The sequence below is a fragment of the Cebidichthys violaceus genome, unplaced genomic scaffold, assembly GCF_023349555.1.
Source record: "Cebidichthys violaceus isolate CVI_PGR_0920_01 unplaced genomic scaffold, fCebVio1.0.p SCAF_96, whole genome shotgun sequence".
Taxonomy (NCBI): Eukaryota; Metazoa; Chordata; class Actinopteri; order Perciformes; family Stichaeidae; genus Cebidichthys; species Cebidichthys violaceus.
In genome coordinates, this window is record NW_027176982.1 from 290,016 (window position 1) to 314,656 (window position 24,641).

General features: G+C 39.8%; 1 protein-coding gene across 4 annotated transcripts; it reads right to left on the bottom strand.

Moving 5' to 3' along the window:
* Positions 1-1,723: 1,723 nt before the first annotated feature.
* thrb (thyroid hormone receptor beta) lies at positions 1,724-24,317 on the bottom strand. Of its 4 annotated transcripts, none has more exons than XM_068704584.1 (9): positions 24,224-24,317; positions 23,036-23,086; positions 12,470-12,570; positions 12,222-12,369; positions 11,774-11,979; positions 10,090-10,116; positions 9,688-9,834; positions 8,664-8,922; positions 1,724-7,556 (listed from the first exon to the last, which is right to left on the bottom strand). In XM_068704584.1, the coding sequence occupies exons 1-9, from the start codon at positions 24,228-24,230 to the stop codon at positions 7,315-7,317; spliced, it is 1,188 nt and encodes a 395-aa protein (XP_068560685.1). In that variant the 5' UTR covers positions 24,231-24,317; the 3' UTR covers positions 1,724-7,314. The 4 variants fall into 4 exon arrangements, with proteins under 4 accessions (XP_068560685.1, XP_068560684.1, XP_068560687.1 ...); XM_068704583.1 differs by having other exon boundaries at positions 10,090-10,176; XM_068704586.1 differs by lacking the exons at positions 23,036-23,086; positions 24,224-24,317 and adding an exon at positions 13,334-13,922.
* Positions 24,318-24,641: the final 324 nt, after the last annotated feature.

Sequence of the window (24,641 nt, forward strand, 5' to 3'; positions counted from 1 at the left end):
AGAATTAATTCATCATGCTGTTTGAATTAAATATAGTTCAGTCTTAACATCTCGTTAAACAAGTTTGAAAATTTGATTTAAAACTAATTATTACAACAGTCGCTCAAAGTGTTGGACACAAACCACAACACATTTAGCTGGGAGTCCTGCTATAAATGGCTGAATAACTATATAACTAGTTGTCATGGAAACTTCAGGTGGAATATGGTGAGAAAGAAGATGATGTGCAGAATGATGTCAATCTAAAGGAGGGAGGAGAAAAAAACCTGAACATGATTGTGGTAATGTCACTATCCATCAGCAGATGGCAACAAGGTGTCTCTCTCTCTCTCTCTGTGTCTCTGTCTCTCTTTGTCTCTGTGTCTCTGTCTCTGTGTCTCTCTCTCACTCTCAGTTTATAATTCTGGCCTTAAACTCAAGATCAATATTGAGCCTCTCTATGAACACTTAAACAGTGCACGAGTGTAAACAGTTCCTCCTTGTCCTCTCACACACACTCACACACTTCCAGGATCTGCAGGAATGGAGATCATTTAATTTGTACTAACGTTTGTTAGAAGACCAGTATGTACTGTAGGTATTATAACTTAGAGCTCCCATATAAAAGTAATGTAAACTTTCCAAAAATTGCAAATTATACATAGTAAAATGCGAAAACAAATGTATTAAATCTGAAAATGTTGGCCACTAGTAGTGCTGTGGTTGTGCAATGTTTATAATCACGGGTGCTTTTTTTTGTCCGTGTCATGCACACACATACATAGTAGTGCATGTAATAGAACGTCACAGTGTAGCATGTGGTGTGATGACCCCTCCCTTCCACCAGGGGTCTGTGTCTTCTTTTCTCCTCAGTTTGTCTTTCAGGATGTTAATCAGCCACTGATGGGCGACACCTGAGCTCCTCTCCTCTCCTCTCCTCTCCTCTCCTCTCCTCTCCTCTCCTCTCCTCTCCTCCGGCTGCTTATTTGTCTGTTTGTTTAGTTTAGTTATTTGTTCTTAAATAAATGTATATTTATTACTTTTTCCACTCGTCTTGTCTCCCTCATTTTACGGCCTTTTGAGCCGGGTCGTGAAAAATGTCGTCAAAATCTCATGAAAAAAGTCAGTATAGTATAGTAAGTATATATATATATAAATATATATATAAATATATAAATATAAATCCATATATAAATATATATTTATATATATAAATATATATATATATATATATATAAATATATATACATAAATATATACATAAATATATATATATATATAAATATATATATTTATATATAAATATATATATATAAATATATATATTTTTTTTTTTTACTTAAATGAAAAATAGAATATATATAAATATATATATATAAATATATACATATATAAATATATACATAAATATATATATATTTATTTACTTAAATGAAAAATAGAATATATTTTAAGAAGTCAAAAATCGAAGTATAGTATTCCCATAGAAATAGAATGAGAGGCGGCCATTTTTATTTGATCGTTGCACAGAATTGTGACCGTTAGTGGTCTAAACTCGTTCTATTTCTGTGGTCAGTGCAATGCACCAGCAGAGGTAAGTGAGACGTGTTAGCTCGCATGAACGTAAACACGCACAGCATTTACAACATTTAAAAAGCAGCTACTGCGCTGGGATTAAAAGCAGGTAAAGAAGGAGGTAAGATCATTCGCTCAATTGCAACAACAATAAAAGCACAACACCAAATTCTCTCAAAACCATCTTTATTCTCAAGAGCTAATTCACATTAATCGCATCGTCACCCTCCACGCTCGTGACGAAGCACTTATCCAGAGCTGGACAATCGATCACCCGGACGAACGTTTTTCCGGTAAATGCCGAGTGCAAGACAGTAAATTTGTGACAGAATAATTTTTCTCATCTTCTGTTTTTTTTTTTTTTTTGCTGTCACACATTCACTCCCACAACCTACACACTCACTTCTCTCTCGCTCCCGTTCTCTCCTTGACGGTTTTTTTCCAGCACGTGTTGAACAGATGAGTTGAACAAGAAGACACTCAAACACATAAGGAGAGAAATCTGTGTTGACGGTGGATTGCTGTTTTTTTTTTGTGTGTTGTTTTTTTTTTGAGGATGGTTACACTTTGACCAAGACGTTGACCTTACATGTGTTCAGCTTTGTACTGACAGTGAACTCCAGCTACAGTATTTTATTTTTTTTTTAAATAGAACTAATGTTGCACTAATTAATGTGTTTGTTTATGATTCATAACGTCTTGCTAATAGGTCTTCTGCAGAGATGTGGAAAATGGGTTTGAGAGCAAGATACTGTATTTTTTTATTTTTTTTTTCAACGCTATGCAAAACAATACCGTGTTCATATTATGCCAACAACATCCGTAAAAAAAATCTGCAGTTTGAAAATATACATCCTTTTTCCTTTGTACTGTAAAATAGCTTTTTTTTTCTATGGTGCGACTCTCGTTATTGGTTTTGTAACTGAGTAACCTTAAGAGCAACAACTCGTGGGAGAGAAAACGGTGCGCCGGCACCTCTTCAAAACACGGTAAACATCATCTGAACCAGCAGGCAGCATCGACTACGTTTACATGCACCTAACAAAGCTCTGTGCATAATGATAATTCAAGTAATTATGTGTGTGACATGTAAAATTCAAACATATTCATACGGCCACTACCTCAAATTTGTACATAACCTACAAAAAAAACCCCACAAACGATTGTTTCAAAAGTTGGGGTTGTAATACTTAATTAGTATTTTTGATGGTTCTGCCTCAATTGTGATTTACCGTTTAGCCGTTATCATCTTTATAAGGTCCTAGTGTGCTTTGAGCGTGAGTTATGAAGTGCTGCCACCATGTGGCCAACTAAAATAAATGCTTTGAGGTTACTGTGAATACATTTGGTTAATGTTGAGGTAAAGTTTTAGTTGCTTACTGCTAAAAAAAAAAATAACCCAACCTGATTGAGCGAACAGTTAATTAATGAAGTGTCATGACTGAAGGACCCTGCTGTGAGGTCCGTCTCATTACCCTGTTCAGACTGGAAATTGGAATTTTGTAATATTTTTAAAACTTGCATTTCGGATTTTCTACAGAATCTTTCTCGTCTCCATCAAGAATTTTGAAGCCGGACCTGTGACTCACCTGCAAAACCATTAACCTTGAAAGTCCGTGCTTTGACTATGAGACACCTGGGGCTGGCTGCACAGGCAGACTTTTACACATTTTTTAGACTGACGTCAATGTCTTCAGTAGGTTATCTTTGACGATTTAATCTAAATTTCTTAATTTCATGCTCACTGCCCATAAAACGGAAGGGAGAGTTCTTGGTCCCACTAGTCCTCTGGTCCGTACTGGCCCCGTGTCGATAGTTTCTCATCGTTCAGTCCATCGTAAACTCATTGGGCTTAAAACTTGACTAATGATTACCGTCTCCGTTACTCTACAGAGCGTGTACAGTAGTAGTTTTAAGCGCTCAACGTCAAACACACAAAGTTAGTAACGAGCTGGTGAATAAAGCAGAACTCCTACGAGATAAAGAGTTTGATATTTCAAATCGGGATTTGGAGGACACCAAACTAGAGCTTTCTGCAGGATGTGCAAATATCCAATTACAAACTGCGTCAAGGTTGTGCGTCCGTAAGCTCGCTGTGGTGTTCTGCCCCTTTGTGGCAAAAAAAAAAAAAAAAAAAGTCAATTAATGCAGCTTTAAAATTAATCCATTTTTTTATTTTGTGCAAGTTGCTGAACTTTCATTGTGGCCCTTTTACCTTTTTTTGCAGGAACCCAGACATATTTCCAGAAACTTGCATTACAACTGTAGGAACCATAGTTCCAGTTAGTTAGTTTCCTTCTCCTGAGGTAGTGTGCATCGAAGGGTCCACTAGCTATCGGAGAGGAGTTAGTACGGATGCCGCCGGTCAAACACAAGCCTCCAAAAACCACCACGGCAACATACACCGCTTTTAATCCCATTGAAAGCAAGCAAGCGATAGCTGTTGCTAGCATAGCATAGCATAGCATAGCATAGCATAGCGCTTAGAATGGGACTTTCTTTAAATGTTGTTCTCGTTTAAAGTCATGCAGCCGAATTCCTGAGAATAGTCTTAAAGTCTAAACATCTTTCTTTTTTTTTTTTTTTTTTTTTAAAAAAGAGGTAAGAGAGAGCAAGTTAACGATGACAGTCACGTCACAGAATATTATAAAAGACAAGACGACGGCGTCTCGAACATAGTTGTCACTTTATGTTTGTTTGTTTTTTTTAGATCTGACAGTTCTTCAGATGCAAACGCAAATTTAGGTCCTCATTCAGTTCCTGGGAGCATTCGGTTGAAACAAAAAAAGGGCCATTTTGAAGACTGACCTACCTCTACACACCAGTCTAATATTTACATGTTTGTGCAACCAGCCCCGGTTGTGCTAACTGACCAGATTCAGTTCACATCTTGTTCATCTTGTCCCTGCTTGTGCGAACCGTCATCCATCGAGTAGAAACCGAATCGAGTGACTAACGGGGACATCTTTTTTCTTCTTCTACCAGGACTACTCTGTTAATTGGTTAATTGGTTTCTGAATGGCACCAGGCGGGCTCAGTCACAGGGCATCAACAGGCTCCTGCCAACCACCCGACACGCAGGTGACCTACGAGGACTACGGACAACAGGGGGGGGGGGTGCATGTAAACGTGGCCAATGTCACTTTTCCAAAATGGCTCCGGCTCAACACGGGCCCCGGACATAACTAACCGGGCCACGCCTGAGCCATGGGCGCCTATACTCCCCCCCACCCCACCCCCCATCATTTCTCTCCCTCTGATTGTCTGTGCATTTATTTTTGAGACTGTACAGTTTTGAGGTGTGTGTGTGTGTGTGTGTGTGTGTGTGTGTGTGAGGTCCGGGGTCATTCAAACACTGTAGCAAGTCTATATTGCTTTGATAAAAAAAAAAGGCATCACTTCACAGAAAAGAGAGGGAGGGGGAACAAAAAGAACAAAAAAAAACAAAAAAAAACCACAAGCTGCTTTGAGGAGTAGTGTGAAGCTTGATAAAGCGAGATATACAGAGCGAATGTTTGTCACATGACAATACCGTAGAGAGGCTTTCAGAACAACAACAACAACAACAACAAAAAAGAACATACCGGCTAAAACAAAAGAAAGGAAAGAGCGCTACGTTTTCACAATCTCACCGCTTTTCTCAGTGTACCTTGCTGATGAAGAATCATACTGTTGCTTTTTTGGGTCGGCCGAATGTTTACTTCGGCCTCCAGGTCCCACCGGTTGGTCACAGTGGCGGTGTCTGAAACCATGTGTTGCACACATACATGCATGCATGCATGCATACATGTGCAGCACCGTATCTGCGCAACGCTTGTGTATTAGTGTGCAGTATCTGAACGGGTCATTCCTGCATGTAAAGAACAATACGGTTCAATCAGCATTCCCCCCTCCCCCTCCGACTCACCATAGCACCATGACGTCACCGTTTTTTTAACATACAGTGCCCCGTTTTTCCAAGGGAGTTGTATTCATCGCGGGACTAGTGAGGCAACATGGCCGAGATGAAACACAGCAAAAGAAAAACCCCTCACACTGGTTGTGTTGTAGAAGCTGCGACTGCTGGACTGAAACACGAGTCAGAGTCAGAGGGAGGACTCTGAGCGAGCGCCATGCACTAGCTAGCATAACCAGCGTGGGGGGGGGGATTCAAATATCATTTACTTGATTTTTTTTTTTTTGGCACAGCAATGCGGCATTGTTACACAAAAAAAAAAAAAACGAGTACTATATATGATTGTCTTTTCTTGACATCGGTGTGTCATTGTGTGCTTTTAGTTAAGTCCCTGACCGGTCACTGGAAACGATGAACAGGCTCACTTCAATGCTCACTGCTGCAGTTTTCCTTTCAATGTCGGAAGTCTGAATCACGACCGTTTGAAAAAATAATAAAAAAGGCAAAAAAAAACCATTTACTAACTTATAAAATTGCATTTTGTTTAGGATGCGACTGCTCTTTTTAATTATCAAAGAATGCACCGATTCTCCTCCATTAATAATCTTTTTCGTTTAATCAATCATCGTTTGTGCCTAAGGGTCGAGATGATGTCATCAAATCGCTTATTTTGTCCAACCGATCGTCCAAAAAAAAAAAAAAAAAAAACTTCATAAATTTCCAAACCAAATCAAAGAAATTGGGCCTTTTTTTTCCTTCTCTTTACACGGCGAACGCGTCACAGCGATTTCATTTTAAGTCTATGACATTTAGCAACGCTTCGCTAGTCGTCACAATTCAAACTTCCTTGTTTAGCTACCAACAGAAAAGGCCAGGAGTATGCTCATACTTTGCTGAACGTGTGGGTTTTTTTGTGTAGGGTGTGTAGTGTTAAAAGTGTGTGCTGCCACTTAGATGCGACACCAAATAATGTTCTCTCAGGAAAGGTACTGTAGCAAGATCTTACCCAGGTTTCTTTATGGAAGCTCTGGGCCTCGAGTCGCCGTTCTGTTTGCAAATTTCAGATTTTTTTTTCCCCCCCGACATTTCTGGAACGCCGCGTTGCCGCTTAGCGTTGCCGCTTAGCGTTGCCGCTTAGCGTTGCCGCTTAGCGTTGCAATGCGATGCGTGACTTACAGAAGGCCTGTGAGCCGTTAAGTCCGTTAAGAGTGAGCGTTGCTGTTAACGGGTCAGGTCACAGTATGATGGCGAGGCACAGTCCAGACACTCACCGTGTGGATGACTCACTACATGACGGTTAACATACCAACAAGTAGGGATCCGATAAAGTCGAGTAGGCGGGAGAAAGAAAGGCCGACGGGTCTCTAACGGCTACGTGATTTTTCTGAATCGGGTGAGCAGCCATTATGAGTATTTCAACATAAAAAAAAAAGGAAAGAAATACAACATTTGCATGGTTTCTAATGAATGAGCAAGTGTTGATAAAAATCACCATTATGCCAACTGTACAGTCATAAAAAAAACAACAAAAAAAAAAACTATAGTAAAATCCGAGGTGAGAGGTTATATCCACAACAATAACAACAACAGAACAAACCAAAATAAAAGAATGCTATTCACATGTACCCGCACTGTAAGGAATGGTTCCATCCAAAAACTACACCAGAGAGCTACTCCTAAACTATGGAATGAAGTGACACTCAGTAGTGCTAATAGAAAGTTCATTGTGACGGGCCTCCGACTGGTTTCCACCCCTGAGACCACCAGGGTGCCCAGGCGCTGACGTATACACGCACATACATACACACATGCACGCACGCACGCATACACACATGCACACACACACACATACTAAAATCCATTGGTCAGTCCTCGAAGACCTCCAGGAAGAGAGGAGGGAATAGCTCGGTGGGACACTCCACTTTCATGTGAAGGAATCGGCTGGCGTGGCAGGCGCCGATCATCCGCAGGTCCGTCACCTTCATTAGCAGCTTGGGCCAGAAATGCGCCACTTTGTGTTTGCGGTAGTTGATGTAATGTTCAAAGGCCAGCAAGAACTCTTCTTGGCAGCGTTCTATTCGCTCCACGCTACTCAGGCCCGGCCGATCTGGTGACGGAAGAGAGACGTTTGACGTTATTAGTTCGGTGTGCTTTCGGGAAATATTTTTGAAAAAGCGGAGGGTGTTACGTGAGAACAATCTGTGCGGAGGTCAGCGATCAGAACCCAAATTCTGATAAACCGGAATTACCTTGAAAAGCTCCAATTCTTTGCAGAACTTCTCATTCATACGAACGATCGCAATCATCCGATTCTTTCGCGGCGGCAAAAAATGAATCCACAATATGCTTTTGTGTCAACTTCTGGTGAACTTTGACGCACACCGTCTTCAGCGCGTGGGGCATTACAGCTGCTGCATCCCATAGAAATCCACAAAAAATGTGCGACGTGATGAAAATGTTCTTGTTCTTAGATGTTGAAAACGTGTGTGTTCTTACATACATGCTGTCTCTATGTAAATGTGATACCATGCTGACATCACAGGCGCAGTTTGCATTGGTTCAGGTGGCTCAATGGCTGTTTTTGTAAATCTACATCCTAAACTTAAACCGGAGCCTATGTCTGACGTCACATGGAAGGACTCAACTTAAAGAAAGACAGCAACGATAGCTCCAAGTATCAAATCTCAACCCAAATTGATTGCTTTCAGCCGTCTACCCTTGTAAATCGTATTGATTAAACCCTAGCGGCTACTGCAGCAAGTGCGCAAGAGGCGAAGACAGATGGGCCAGTTTACCCCATGTCATGTCTACAAGCACAACAACACAGCGGTACAACAGTATTGATCTTCAATGAGATGCAGAGCGTCCACACGGAGAAATGGGTGGCGGAGTCTAAAACCAAAGCCAGCATGACAAAGCCCCTCAGAATGATTACGGCGATTAATTGATTGAACCGCGGTTTCCGTATGGATTTAATGTCAAAAGAGCCGGTTCACGCAATCTGTGCAGGAGGGAATAAAAGCATTACTACGGAAATAACATTGATTTTTGAAACAGCAGGAGAAGTTTGTGATTGTTTTTCTTTTTTGTGCGCGCGCGACCCCATAACTAACTATCGCGTCGCTGCTTTCCGTCATAATGGCAAAGGGCCGAAATAAGGCCGAACTGATAATCTCTCGTTCGTGTAACAATAATCCGGACATCAGCCGCTTACCAGATGAAAGCAGGATGACAGCCTGCAGGAGGGCAACCTCCGAGTCGTCCAAGTTGAAGGAGGACAGCGACACGCCAAGGTCAAAGATGGCATCCGACACTACGCCCAGCCCTCCGTTCTTAAGCTGACCCCGCGTGACTGCCATCTCGCCGTTGAGCGTGAGGGTCTCACTCTCCGGATCGTAGCGAACGGCGGCTCGCAGCGACATGATCTCCATGCAGCAGCCTTTTAACAGGATGATCTGGTCTTCACAAGGCAGCTGATTATAAGGAGAGAGAGATAAGTGGAGGAGGAGAAGAACAATGGATGATCTAGTGACGGCAATTTAAAAACAAGCCGAAAAGTCAGGAAATACCGTTCAATGAAGACCTTATGTAGGTACGCTATAAGTGAGCACAAATGTTTTATTAGTACATTAATAATAAGCTCACCTAATAGCGTGATTAATAACATATTAACAGTAAATTGTGTCGTATTATTCACAATACAACTAATCAGTTGTATTCCTTAAATGTAAAATAGAGACAGTGTTTAATAATTCATCCAGTTAATTAATGCCAATTAATGTCTCAGCTGAATTATATAATTCAACATGTATGAAGAATATAGTTTCCAATAATACATGAATGATGAAAACCTATTATTAGTTCTTACAACAACTGTTTATTAATTCAACACATTAAACGTGTTTTTTTTTTTCTTTTTAAGCACATTGTCGCTCGGCTTTAAAAAAAGTGCTAAACAATTATTATAAAATGATCATTTTGAGGCTTGATGACACTTTGACATTTTAAGAAATATATACAAATTTCTTCTTTTTTTTTTTTTTTTTACATAAACAAATCTCATGTTATTGACTTCCCAAAATATCTTTAGATGAGCTAATACCGGCCAAGGACGTCGGTGGCTTTGCTGTAAATCCGCCGTAGCGTGACTGTCAACAGCGCCGCCAGAGGGGGGCGCTAGGAACCCTTCCTCCTGCATCTACACGAAACTTTATCAAACGAGCTGCTGCTGCACTTACCTCACAAAACATTGGCAGTTTTTTGGCAAAGTCCACCACTCGGGTTATGGCAGGGGTGATAATTTTTGTAAACTGACTGAAGGCTTCTATATCCACTTTGTTTCCTTCAGGCGTATTGACCATGGACGCTTGACCAATATCCTCGGGCTAAAACAACAAAAGAGAGACGGTCAGCGTCTTAACAGCACGTAGAAACATTTGTATTGCCGACAACAGCGTTGATCTTAGCGTTACGTATAAACGGTTAAAGGCTACGATGACGAGCGTAAAGCCAAATACGATAATGGAAGAACTTCAAAGTGGCCAATATGATGTAAAGATGTGAATGGGGACGCATCAACGCACATAATTCAGTGTCTTATGCATGTAAACATTAATTTCAATAAATATTTGTGTCCGTACCTTAGTTTCCTTCACCCCCGCTGCACTCTGGTCAGAAGTATAGAATAAATTACATGTTATTTCATTAAGAAGCATAGCTTCCTCGACCTGTTGGATAATCAACAGGAATTGTGAAGTTTCAATGAAGAACCCGTGTGAAGCCAACTAAAAAGAAAACACGTTAAAAACTGAGGACAGATGAAAGAGTGCAGGTAGAAAAAACAGTGCGAGGACAGAAATCCAAGATGGGTTTCTACGGCAAGATTCAGGCTCAGGACCGCGACTTCAAACGGGTCCTCAGAAACACTCGACTGCACAGAAATCCATTGTTAATAATGGACGACTCACGTGTGACTTCAATCAACCGAACTTTTAAAAAAACAGATCCAAATATTTTTTTTTTTATGTTTTTCGAAAGGTGTCGAAAATTCGCGTTAAGTGACTCCGCTACATTCGCGTTAAGTGACTCCGCTACATTCGCGCTAAGTGACTCCGCTATATTCGCGTTAAGTGACTCCGCTATATTCGCGCTAAGTGACTCCGCTATATTCGCGTTAAGTGACTCCGCTATATTCGCGTTAAGTGACTCCGCTATATTCGCGCTAAGTGACTCCGCTATATTCGCGTTAAGTGACTCCGCTATATTCGCGCTAAGTGACTCCGCTACATTCGCGTTAAGTGACTCCGCTATATTCGCGCTAAGTGACTCCGCTATATTCGCGTTAAGTGACTCCGCTAAATTCGCGCTAAGTGACTCCGCTACATTCGCGCTAAGTGACTCCGCTATATTCACGTTAAGTGACTCCGCTATATTCGCGCTAAGTGACTCCGCTATATTCGCGTTAAGTGACTCCGCTATATTCGCGTTAAGTGACTCCGCTATATTCGCGTTAAGTGACTCCTCTATATTCACGTTAAGTGACTCCGCTACATTCGCGTTAAGTGACTCCGCTACATTCGCGTTAAGTGACTCCGCTACATTCGCGTTAAGTGACTCCTCTATAGTCACGTTAAGTGACGCATATAAAGCGACTTATCCGTAAAGTTACAAAAATGTTATTTCCCTACTACTCTCAAAATGCCGTAATATTTCGCAAATTCCTCGTAAAATAAAAACTGCAACGACGCCGAAAACATTCCGATTTCAATGTTACGCGAGTGAGTGCTCTTTCTGATCGTGCCGTAGAAACCCAAATAAAGTCAACAGTTGAGATGGACTGTCAATCTGGAGAGCAGTAAGACTTTACAGAAAGGAAAAGAAAATTAGTCATAAAAAAGGGGTGAGGTCTGAAAATCGAAAGCTACAAACAGAAAGAGAGAAAAATGAAACAGGACAAAAAAAAGCAAGTTATTAGTATTTGCGATTAAAGATCATTGCTTTAAAAAAGAGACAAGAATAAGATGTTCCATTATAAATTAGCGCTGCTGCGTTGAGGAACACACTTTTCCTCCATCGTCCAGCTAATTCTCCCCACTCTACAAGGAAATACAAAAAAACACACGGACATATTAACACAGGGAACAGTGGCTGTAGTGGAAGTGGAGGAGACAGGGGCATGGTGTGGAAGGGGGTCTGTGAAGGGTGGGAGGGGGTGAGGCCAGGGGAGAGGGGTGGTTCGGATAAGGCAGGGGTAATCAATACAATGAAGGCTGTGGTGAGAAGGGAAGGAGGAGGAGGAGGAGGAGGAGGAGGAGGGTGTCTCACCAGAAATTTCCGCTTCTGCTTCCAGTGGTTGCCCTGCGCGTTCGTGGCCATATGGGCCTCAGTCACCATACGGATGAGGTCCCACTCCTCCTGGGTGGGCTCCTGTCGGTCCAACACCGTCTTCTGCAGTTCCTCCTTCCGACGACGCTCCCGGTTCTCCTCGATTAGCTTCCGCTTGGCTAGCCTCTTGCTGTCGTCCAACACCACTGGGGGTCGGCGGGGGGGGGAGACAATTAAGAGTGGACGGGAATCAGGGAGGAGGAGAAGGGGGGAAAAAACAAACACGGAATGATGTATTTGTGACGTAGTAACGGGGAGAGATTAACTAACAAACGCTAGAAAGGGTTCCAATGGTTTTCTAAACGTTCTTAAAGAGCACGATGCTCCTCTCCACTGTTTTACACAATAGCCAACAGAAACAAACGAGCAGGACAAGACGCAGACTCACAGTCGGTGGCCATTCCCACGGCGATGCACTTCTTGAAGCGGCATTCCTGGCACTGGTTTCTGGTCACTTTGTCGATGACGCACTTCCCCTCGTACTTACAAGCGTAGGTCGGGTTGAGGTTCTTCTGGATCGTCCGCCTGAAGAAACCCTTTTTAGAGCAGACAGGCGCATTGCTCAGAGACGCCTTGAAAAAGACAAAAAAAAAATCCTCCCAATCTGCTGCAAAAAAACAATCGAGACTCGCTCACCTTGCAACCTTCACAGGTAATGCAGCGATAGTGATAGCCCGTGGCTTTGTCCCCGCACACTACACATAGCTCATCCTTGTCTAGGTAACTTGGAATGTACCCTGGAGAGAAGAACAAATGGTTAATATCAGATTTTATTGGGGGAGGAAAAACAAAAAAAAGAGATTTTTTTTAAACTTGTTTTGCTTCTTTCTTTCTTCTTTTCCTTTCCTAGTGAAACTGAAATTGCACAAATAAATGTGGTTCAAATAAAAGGCTAAAAAGCTGCATATACACAGTATATCAACTGTTCCTTTGTTTCCATTTGTAACATGCAGGTGCGTAATAATGTGGTTTCAAAAAGTCCCACATGACCCCGCGTAGACTTCCTTAGATAGCACCGTTAACTAACCGAGTTAACGCCTCGTCCAGTTTTAAGATTCGGCTTTCGGCTTAATGAGATCAATGCTTTGACCTCTGGCAGACTCAATGACCGGAGATAAATTGATCAATATCCTTTTTTTTTGGGGTTTGCTAAGAATCTCGCATCGGCCTTCTGTTCGCCTCGCCATCAATCAATAAGGAATCCCCCCGTCAGACCCCCATCAGATGCACCGAGTCCCGCTCAAAGACTTGCCGCCGCATGACGCCTTAAGTCTTGGATTTGTGCTTTGTCAGACTTAATTCAGAAAAAAACACCCCAGACATCATTTATTCATTGATCGAGGAGGACACTAATTACCAAAAATATTCTTTATATCCCCAAAAAATACTTATTTACACACAATCCAGAGAAACAACCACAAAACTATTTCGTCAGTCGATTTAAATCGTGCACCAAAAACACACTTTCACCGAGAAAATGTCCCACTCCGGACGCCGTACCTTTCTTGTGCACCTCCTGCATCCACTGCAGGTGTGAGAAGTCAGATTTGATCTCAGGGAAGTATTCAGGCTGATGGTGGAAATGACTAAGAGGGATCTCCATGCCGCAAAACTCGCTCTTAAAAACGGGAGAGCCGCCGGCATACGAGCAAGAGTAGTGCTGGCTGGGCGGCCAAGCCTGGTGGTCGACGCAAGGCGGATGGTGCAGAGGCTGGGGTTCACAGTGTCCGTACCCGGGTCCCTCGCCCGAGTACATGCAGTGTTCCCCACCGCCTTGCACCGTGTAGCCTCCCATCCCCGAGTGAGGCATCTCATACATGTCCGGTATGCAGTAATTCATCGTAGAGAGCCACAGCAGAGCACCATAAAAAGTTACGGGGGAACTCTTCGTCCTCCAAAAAAAAACAATCTTAGCAGGTTATTAACAAAAATGTAAAAAATTTGGTTCCAAAAAAAAAAAAAAGAGCATCAAGCCCAATGTGACAACTACAAGTTTCCTGGTCTGGATGGGGGAAAAAAAAAGTTCATGGAGGTTGATGTTATGTAGACACCAAATCCACAGACTACACCTCGCAACTGCCCCACCCGCCGCCCCACCCGCCACCACACGGCCGAATTGGGAAGCAGAGATTTATGACGACGTAGAGCTCTAATCTTACACTCCACAAATCCTCAATGTGTCACAGACAGCGGCGATGTCACAGATTAAGACCTCGCGAGTTACACCTACATCTAATAACACGCCTGGAAAACAACTATATATATATATATATATATATAAAAAAAAAAAGTTCAACTTTATATTAAAAGCCTTTTTTAAGAGGGTCCTCATATCTGTATGATATAGTTCTCTTTAATATAACACCTCGCACAACCATTTAACCATTAACCTTTGACTTTTAAACCCTCACTTATCCTGTGGGTGTTTTGTAGGTCAGTGACATATAATTACTTCAACCAAGATTTAAAGAAGTTTTATGTTCACACACCCTGAGTTTTAACCGTTGACACTAACATTCCTTTAGCCCCCATCGTCAGACTCGTTACAGTACTGTGATGCATGAATCACTGGGAATAAATAACATTCAATAACATAAATTAAAATAACAAATAAAAACTTTATTTAGATTTACGGGCAAATCAAAATCAGGGAATAAACTATAATTTTTTTTTCTGATAATGTTCGGAAGATGCATATAATAAAATCCAAATGCATGTGCTATAATTAATCATTTTTAATAAGATTAAAAAAAACAATGCCAACAAATATGATTAAGTCTTATATTCATGACATAAATTGAGGTATTGAGGTGTCAGATGTTGTAGTTTTTATACTGAAATCTTACAAAATTAATTTATTTTCTTAAAAAAATAAAAATAGAAAAATCAGCAAGACTTCAGAAAAAAAAAATAATGGCTGTAATTTGAAAAAAAAAAAAAAAATCAATATTGTTTTCCCAAAATGTAAGACACGCGAGCGGCACACTGAGTGACACATTGTGTGATCGATTTCAGATAATACACCTATTATCCGAGACACCGGCTACACTCAGCCATATTGACTGGCTGTGCTCAGGCTTCCTGTCCAATAAAAACAGGACAAGCCTTATGGCGAGCATGTGAATCTGCTGGGATCCATAATGCCTTCTTCAATAATGTAACAATGTTTCCTAATACTCATAACAGGTTGTTTTATAAAAGGGTTCTGAGAAATGTTGTTACTAAAACAAACACATACAAAAAAAACTACAGAATCAAAAAATGATTTTTGTGTTAACTTCAGCTTTCGCATAATTTTTCAGAAACCAGTTAGTATTGGACCAAACTAATTTATTTAGCATGTTTATTGTGATTATTACCGTATTTATTCATATGGATCCTTTCACTTTTCATGATTTAAAGTACTTTCTCTGACATTTTAAACATATATTCTACTGATTATCATAAAAGCTAATTTTTCATTACCGTAAGAATATATGGAAATTACAGTATAAATGCGTATATATAATAAAAACATTACACAAAGCCCTATGTTAGACTAAGAGACTACTGGTTGACAGGTAGTCCATCATAGTCACCTTTGAATTACCAACCAACTGGACTGGACCATTCAGTGTCTATTCAAAGTTACAAATAAAGAAATAAATAGAGTCTTATTGGTGACAATTAAGAATCCCAAAATTCACGAAAGCTCAGAAATTGGATGTTTAAGTTGCAAATGTGAGTATCGCATAATTTAGTTCTCTATTTACAGAAGCACGGAGACAGCTACAAACGGATTATAGTGGAACAAAGAATAATGATATACAGTACTTAGACGTAATTCTTTCCCTAAAAATAAAATTACAAATAATACCATATATATCTATATATACACTATACTAATCTGCGGACCACTGACCGCAGATTAATTACACAGTTTATCGTTAACCATCACAGGGTGAAATAAAGTTTTATTGATGATCATGCCAATATTCAGTGAAATATGCGATCAGGACATCGGTATCTTTGCTTTTCTAGTCGCTGATCTCTGATAATGTCACATTGTAAACAACTAATCCGTGTTTACATTGACAGGAGAGCTAGTTAACGATAGCAGCGCCGCTAAAGGATTCGTTCAGTCACATTGTGATGCGTTCAATCTGTTAAGTCTGAATGTAAAAGTACCGTTTCATGTATTTGAGGTAAAGTTTTCGCACTTTCGCAATTCACAAAACAATACATCACGTTCTTCTGTAAAAGATTCTTTCAGACACATTTTGGGTAAGATTTGATCACGCGGGCATCCCGAGATCTTCTTAAGACGACCGAAACCACAACACGGAACATCTTGCTGGATAACGGATCATTGAGGCGGGCCCAAAAGTAGGACTTGAACACATGGCGACGTCTGAGTAAAGATGCGTGCACTTCGGGCTTTGGAATCCCTGCTGCTTGTACTTATCTGAACTCTCTGAATCGCAGCCAGTCTGCACGCTCGCCATCGCGTGTTTTAGAAAAGACACAATCAATATCATTGGTGTGCAGGATTATGAAGACATCTGTATAAGAAACGGTCTTGTGGACTTTTGATCGTATTTTAAAATGTTGCTCTCCGATTCATTTATTTCTGATATATATATATATATATATACACACACACACACACACACACACACACACACACACACACACATATATATATATATATATATATATATATATATACACACACACACATATATATATATATATATATATATATACACATATAGTATTATACAACTTAGTTATATCACTATGCATGAAGTATTCAAATTGGGGATGTTTAAGACCCCCTTATAACTTTTAGCCCAAGACAGCATTTCAATCAATACACACACATACATATATATACATATATATATATATATATATATATATATATATATATATATATATATATATATATATATATATATATATATATATATATATATATATATATATATACATACACACACATATATACATATATACACATATACATACATACACATATACATATATACACATATATACATACATATATACATATATATATACATACATATATATATATATATATATTAATTTTTTCTATATTTACAGCTCTTAATCACTGTTCCCCATTACATAGACTTTCTTGAAAAACTATATTATAGCAGTGAATATGTGGATAGATATTGCATTTCTTATACATTATTTCATAGTTATTGTACATGATAAACAAAACAATATTTAAATAAGCAATTACTATTATATTAAGTCTGTTTCATAATAAATGCCCTAAATTTACAGAGATTAACCTCAAAGGTAGTTGTTTTAAATGTATTTTAAAATAGTACGTCTGTTTTCCCACAGTTTGAGAAACATTTATAACAATGTAACAATGTAATTTAATTCATTTTGACTGTAAAACCTGTGCTACATTTTTACAGTTTATTAAAAGTAACTTTTATTTACTGTAATTTGACGGTATCCCTCTGGAAACTTTGCTGCCAGACTTTTTTCCTAACAGTGACAATCACATTTAAGAACAGCCTCTTCATGCGTAACACTAACAGTTCAATTCAAACCTGACCCATCTTTAGTTCAATCTCAAGTTACTGATATTAGTTCTACTATTGTGTCTGCAGAAAATGTTTTAAATGTCTTTTAATTTTAATTTCACAAAATTAAGCATTTTGACCAACTATTTAAAACCCATCAGAAACTAAAATTTCAGCTCTATAAAATTTGTGGTAATGTAAAATACTTCATAAAGAACATTCAATTTGATTAATCTAAGTCCATATTACCTGTGTATTGTTTAATGTTGGATGTGTGCATACTCATCAGTATGCTATAGTGTATGAACAACTCACAATATGATTTAAAATATCTACAATTAAATATAAAAGCTCGTAAGTGATCGGGTCCTACTAACGCTATTGAAAATGTCCTAACAACTTCCGAACTTTTAAATGTCTTATATCTATGTCTTTTACTACATGTGGGTAATTACAATACATTTACAACAAATATCCCGAGTTATACACTGCAGATATAGAAAGTCGATATTTCCACGAGGAATAAACTAAGTTTTTGTAAAGAAAACAGAAGCTGTATTAAAATTATATGTGGAAATACTGTTTTCACTACAACTACATTTTAAATTTCGTGATCTAAAAGTGGGCAGTGCATGGAAAATGAGAAATACATTTCCACAAAAGACCTAAAGCCTGATATTGTTGTTCATTTGCATCTGTTCTAAGCGCTCAAACTAGTGCCCAATTAAAGACTATTATGTGTAATGTTAATGTCAGTTAAGCCTTTATACGTTACAATATGTGGAGTGAAATGTGGGGTCATAAACTCTTGAGAATGTGCTAAGAAGCGTGCAAACAATAATTAGAATATAAGAGACTAAGCTCATTTCAACTTAAATAAGAACAAATGTCTAAAATTAACTGAATTCTGACTTATTTTATATTTTTTGGGGACGTTGCTTAAGATTTACCTAAAAAATGCTACAACATATGGTGTTAAAAAAAAAACAAACAGGAACTGGCAGTGTGTCACTTCTTTTAAAACTTGTTTTAATAATTACTCTATTATGGGATTTACGATACAACACGGAAACACTTTGTCCACGAGTACTAGTAATTGAAAAATTAAACACCACAAATAAACAACAAAACAGTCAAAATCAAGGAATCTTTGAACATAATTGTATAGAGTGGAATAACCAGGCACAAATGAATGAATCAACGCACACTTTATAAAACCTGTCTGAATAAAAGGGCTTATCATGGGATTACTGACCCTATTCATGAAATAAGTGGGACTTTGTGACAAGTTCATGTGAGCAACATGCAGCAGCTGCTAAGAGACAGGCCCTATGAGGCAAATCTTCTCGCAAAGAGGGCTTGATACCAGTTTAACTTTTTGATGAGGTGATGTCCTTACCATGGACTAATCTTGTTTGGAGTTTCGACTCTCAACACACTGTTAAGCGTCCATCAGACAGAGCGTTACGCCTGTCAATACTTTAACAATCTGTTGTCTGAGCGGACAGTATTAAAGTCTACGCCCGTTAGATTTCATGCTTTATAACGCCTCAATGTTTTATTTTTCTATCATAGTTTAACTTAAATGAATGTAGAACTTATTTTTAATTGCTTTAATTCAGTTATATAACTGAATACATATATATATATATATATATATATATAAAGAAAATATAATATATGCAATATACCTATATTAAAAAAACAATGATATATTTGTGAATTAAGGTATCGAACAAGACATTTATGAATAAAGAAATTCAGTAATTTAATTATCGCAATTATCGAAATGATTGATTATTACGCTTTAATCTTTACTTTACAGCTACCGTTACATACATCTGCACATTAAATACATTGTGTGATTGTAAGCTCTTTAAAAAAATAAATAATAGCTGATTTAAGATTACTTTGTATTTTTTCATATCCATTCACATTCTGTATTTTCAGAATAGCCACAAATGCATCACTTTTAGCAGATGGAAAAACGAACAAATACATTTGAGTCTTTTCAAAATAGCACAATCTACGATACATTTTAAACAATTAAAATATTTCTCTACTTACCCCGATTGCCTTTTTGTTTTTTGTATTAGTTGTATCTTTTTCTCTTTAACCTTGCTGTCATAAACATTTGTTGGAATCCACAAGAATATTTCACACTTCCTGTGTAAAGTTCTGCTGAGTAAGTATAAATACTGACGGCTCGTCTCCAGCAGCTGGCTCCAGGTATTCCTGACAAACGGTCGAGGTAAAACAACAAGGCCCGTGTTTTTTTTAGATAACTTAACAGACTTCTACTTTACAATCTTTTTCTTGTCCCGATAAGCGGGACATAGTTTCCGTCCGGATGGCACCTCACCACAATGACCCTGCGGCCGGATTTTGCTGCAGATATATGCCCTCCCCGATTGATTACTTTAGGCCGGGGAGTTCAAAGCAGGTGCTGTATAATTATTGGATGTGGGGAATCTCTTTTTACCCCAGGCCCTCAATTGACATGATGTGCTTTGCCAGATGTCCCCGGCTACTCTGTGTTACCTGAAAAGGGCACATTAGTTGTTGAACCTTTCCCCTTAAAGTTTGGGGTAAGCTCAGGGGAACAAACAGAAGGCTCCCATCGCCGAAGGTTAAAGTTCGAGAGGATTATCCCGCACTTTGGAATGAAGTGCAAGAGTCTATTTTAGAGACCTGCTCTCCTTTTTGAACTATATTCATTTTTGTAGTTATCTTACAAAAAGTCCAAACGTATTTGCCCCTTTATGTTGGTAGAACTGTACACATCCAGCGAATGCTTGCAAAAATAATCCAATCTCACTCACTACTATAAATCACTGTGTTGACAGGACCCTAGCAGACCGATCGGGGGGGAGGGGGGGGGGGGGTTCAACGTCAGGTACGTAGGTTCAAGTGCAGGTCAGCACAAAGAAAGGCAGCCCAGTATCCCAACGAATTACATCCATATTGGATTGGATTCACATGGTTCAGTGCCACTTCAGGGAGTTGTGAGTCTCTTTGTTTCAGTTGCCAGTCCCTAACCAGTTTGCCTTAATTAACCTCAATGACACCCTGCACTGACGCACAACGTGAGGATATAAAAGAATGGTGACACCGGCTGTAAAGTAAAAAGTTGTCACATTTTGTTTGGAGAAAAGAACAATCGATAGATGTATGGGTGATCGGAGGGTTACTTTGAATGTGACAACAGAACGTGTGTTAAAACAATTGTGCCTACAAATGAAACAATTGATACCGTTTATGTCACTTTATAACCTCGTACGTCTAATCTTTCAGGTATCGGCAGCGTCAGGTTTAATGCCTGCTCTTTTAGCCTGGCCTGTAGTTTTCCCCCTATGATGGCTCTAAACTTATGAATATAGTTTTTCAATTAAGTACATGATTGCCTCCTTATCTACTCAATTCTAAAATTTGGGTATTACTTACGATAGCCTCCTGGTTCGTCTCTTTGGAGGTGTATCATATATCTTACATGTAATTTCAGAACTTATCTTGACTTATTAATACATATTTTACTTGGGACATTTTTTTTACCTTATCTAATTGTCTACCTTTGTGTTACATGTATACTTCAGGGACACATTTTCAATTAATTGTAATAGTTTCTAGTTTGAATGTTTCTGGTATACATTAATGTATATTTATCATATATTTTAGGATTTCCTATTTTGTGCAAATTGGGATTGTAACTATGTACACTTCACCGTGACACAATGACATCATTTGAGTCCATTTTTAGAAAAAACACCAAAAAGTTTTCAAAAAAAAGTTTTTCCACTCTAGTGTATATTGGAGTATTAGGTCTGCAGTACAGAATAAAATAAAATAACCCATAATATGTCCCGTCATTTCTGTTCTGAAAGGTTTCTGGCGTGTAAACAAAAACAACGGCGGACTCGTTGTTCTGCGGCTCGTTGTCGTGAGCAATTCATCAGCGCCGCTTTTGTCCCCCCACGGCGACCTCATTAAGAAGTCCGCAGACACGCCACCGCTGAGATACAGAAGTAATGAGTGAATCATCACAGCAGAGAGCTCTGGAGGCAAACATCATTGAACAAGATCTCTCCCGAGACACGAACAGAATTCAATTTCAACTTATTAAACACCACAACAAAGCCGGACGAAAAAAGCACTCTAGTTCTGTTTGTTAAAAAAGGTCTTTTTATGATGATGTAGAAACGCTAAAGCGCCGTATATGAATACTAATGAGTCGACTCTAAATCCAGGACAAAAGGACAGCACCGAATAGACGCGTCGGATTACGCAGCTCCGTTTTGAATTTGGGAATTTAGCTGGAAACAGCTGAGAAGACCGACTGTGGAGATGATGTCATCTAGAGACAAACGCCAGCTGCTCTGTAGACGCTGATCGGCGGCAAAGCAGCCAGAAAACATGCATTAATACAGTACAGTCTATTCCCACCAAGGCACAATCAACACTATACTATTAGGTCTTTAATTCTTTAAAGAGGATTTCTGTTTTTAAGGTACGTTAAGCCCAGCCACGTTAACTGAAGCAGCTACATTTCAAACCGTAGCTTCTAATCCCCCTGGAGGTCATCTGTGGACACACCGATCACGTGTTATTTACAGCTACAACTTTATTAACGTACCAAACCGACCATGCGGCGATTTGATAGTTTGCACCCCCGACGTTCTGCATCCTGACGCATCTAACGCATCCGGCTGCTTCTATCAAAAACCTCAGTATTCGAGAGATATCGGCCACATTGACGCCTTTTTCACGTAGCATAGCAACAATAAGCAATAAGCATTCAGTAGAGATTACACCAACAGGTGTAGAGACAAAAAGCACTGTAGTAAAAGACCCAGCGTCTCTCTGTACGGTCGACATTGATTAACAATGTAATTACCTCAAAGTCATCAAGAAAATGTAATTTTGTACAACTTCCTCGTCACAGAAATAAATAAATATATATATATATAAGTCCATTCACAGCAGCCCAGACCTCCATGAACAGGTCAGATGATGCTGTGACAAACACTGACCGAAGTGTCCTTGAACGCACCGGCAATCAGTGCAGAGCAGGTTCAGAATGAGGAAGGAAGGACGGCTTCCGCTGCATGCGTACACTCCCATTAGTGATCATGTGGCAAAGCGGAAGAGTTAGTAAAAGTGAAGTGACTTCAGGCTATTCTGGGATGCTTTTTTTTTTCCCCAACAGGTTTATCTATGTTTTAGCCCAGAAAGATACCTCTTGAGTTTTTGAGTTTTAGCTTAAAAAGGTCCAATATGGAAATCCAATCCACGGAGAAATCCTTTAAAACGAGCCGTGAGGACTTCTTATTCTATTCAATAGAGTCGGACCGTTTCACAGCTTTAAATGTAAATGTACGGTTATAAATTGTCAAAAGCATGTTCATTGGTGCAGGGTGTGTGAAGGACATCAGCTGACAGGAAGTAAACATGTTATATTCAGACAGACAAGTACAGAGAACAAGTCAAGTTTTTGAACATTGAAGCACGTAAAAAAAAAATAGAAGCATTGAACCTAGAAATGAGCAAAATCACAGCAGAGGTTAAAGATGGTCTTCTCAGTTAGTTAGTGAGGAGCTCGAGCACAGTGTTTCGAGAGAGTAGCAGAAGCAGTGCTGAGAGGGAGGATGAATATTACCATTTTGAATGGCCTCATCTTTCCAGCCGGGGGAGCAATTTCCTGCTGGCTCTAAATAGATGGGAGAGGCACTTTTAAAAAAAAAAAGAAAAAAGAAGCTACTTGCTCAGTGAAACAGGTGAGAGAGAGAGAGAGGCAGACTGACACTCCCCCTTTCTTTTTCACATCAAATCAAAAAAAAAAAAAAAAAAAAGGATTAAACATCAGATAATCATCAGAAACATCACTCTGTCACGGCGTCTCGTCGGTGTGGCGTGGCGGCGGGGGTGTCTAAGCTCGCGTCTGTTCGCTACGGCATATGTGACGGATCAGCGGGGTCACCGGCTAAATCCGTACGTCACGGGTTCACAACCCTCCGTGTGCGCTGAATACGTTAGGTAACTGAGCGCACGGGACCGTCCCGCCTGAGGACAGCAACAGGTGCGTCTCGCCCGAATGGTAATAAACGCTTAAAGGGGGTTGAGAAAAAGGCGGTAAAGTGGCTTCATACGTTCAAACCGACACATTTTAACTCTCCAGTCGTTAGGCAGTTAAAGAATAAAGCACTGTTCAGTAAAAACATCGTGTTCTTATGACTCTGAGACATTCATTTGGGCTTTAAATGCTATATTTTGGAAAAAGGAGACGCTTGATTTATACTGATTTTCACGTTGGAGTTTATCCCCCCCCCCCCCCCCCCCCCCCCCCCCGCCGCCGGAGGACACTGTTCACCCCGTCTTACGGTAAGCAGGGTCTTCCGCCGGCGAGGGACAGCTCACCACTCAACCCGTTCAAAATTAGGACGCAAACGGCGTTTGTCCGACGCCCTCGGTACACCATCGGTGGTGTGCGCCATTTAAAACTGGAAAGTCGATGACTTTAGAGTCACACTTCCTTCTAAAAGTCTCCTGATCTGAGACCTGTAGAGGGTCTACTTACATTTTTAATTTTAACAATCTTTATTTAGATTGAATGCATCAGTTTTAGTGTCTCATGATAGTCTTTTCTAACCCGACAGGAATACAATTCAGGGGGGAAACGTTGTCGTTTTCAAAGGTCGCATTTAGGTTTTTTTTGTGTGAATATCGCTTTAAATATCAACACGCTATGAGTCTTATTTTGGACTAAACCTTCGGGGGAACGAGGCTGCGAGTGTGTGTGTGTGTGTGTGTGTGTGTGTGTTGGGGGTAATCAGGTCAGACATCTTACCTGACATGCTGGTGGGGGTTCAAGGCCAAGACGTCATCCTCAGAGCCTCCTCAGACATCTGGGTACCTACCTATCTGAACACAGAGCACAAGACACCGTCAGTCACTCACTTCACTACGACAACACTTCAAATCTAAAACACTGAAATGATGTGTGTTTTGTACTCGCAGCTTGTCCATCCCCGCTGTGCCAGTTTAACAAACAATTAAAGGTGTGTGTGTGTGTGTGTGTGTGTGTGCCACTGATTGGATGTAATCAGCCTCTTTAGCTTTGATGAGACGGGTCAAAAGGAGGCGTTCGATGCCTCCGTTTGCGTCTCACAGAACACTCTGCTGCAGATATTCCTGTTGTTTCTTTATCAGAAGGGAGTCTTTGCACACAGACCGGCTCAGACGTTATGTCTGGATGACATCTAGTG

Bases quoted from the DNA above. Each gene is read 5' to 3' on its own strand.
- thrb (XM_068704585.1), bottom strand. From the start codon at position 13,673: ATGAATTACTGCATACCGGACATGTATGAGATGCCTCACTCGGGGATG. The intron at 12,370-12,469 runs GTGAGCGAGTCT...TGCTCTAAAAAG, and splicing joins TTACCTGTGAAGGTTGCAAG to GGTTTCTTCAGGCGGACGAT. The intron at 11,980-12,221 runs GTGAGTCTGCGT...GCCGACCCCCAG, and splicing joins CGTGGGAATGGCCACCGACT to TGGTGTTGGACGACAGCAAG.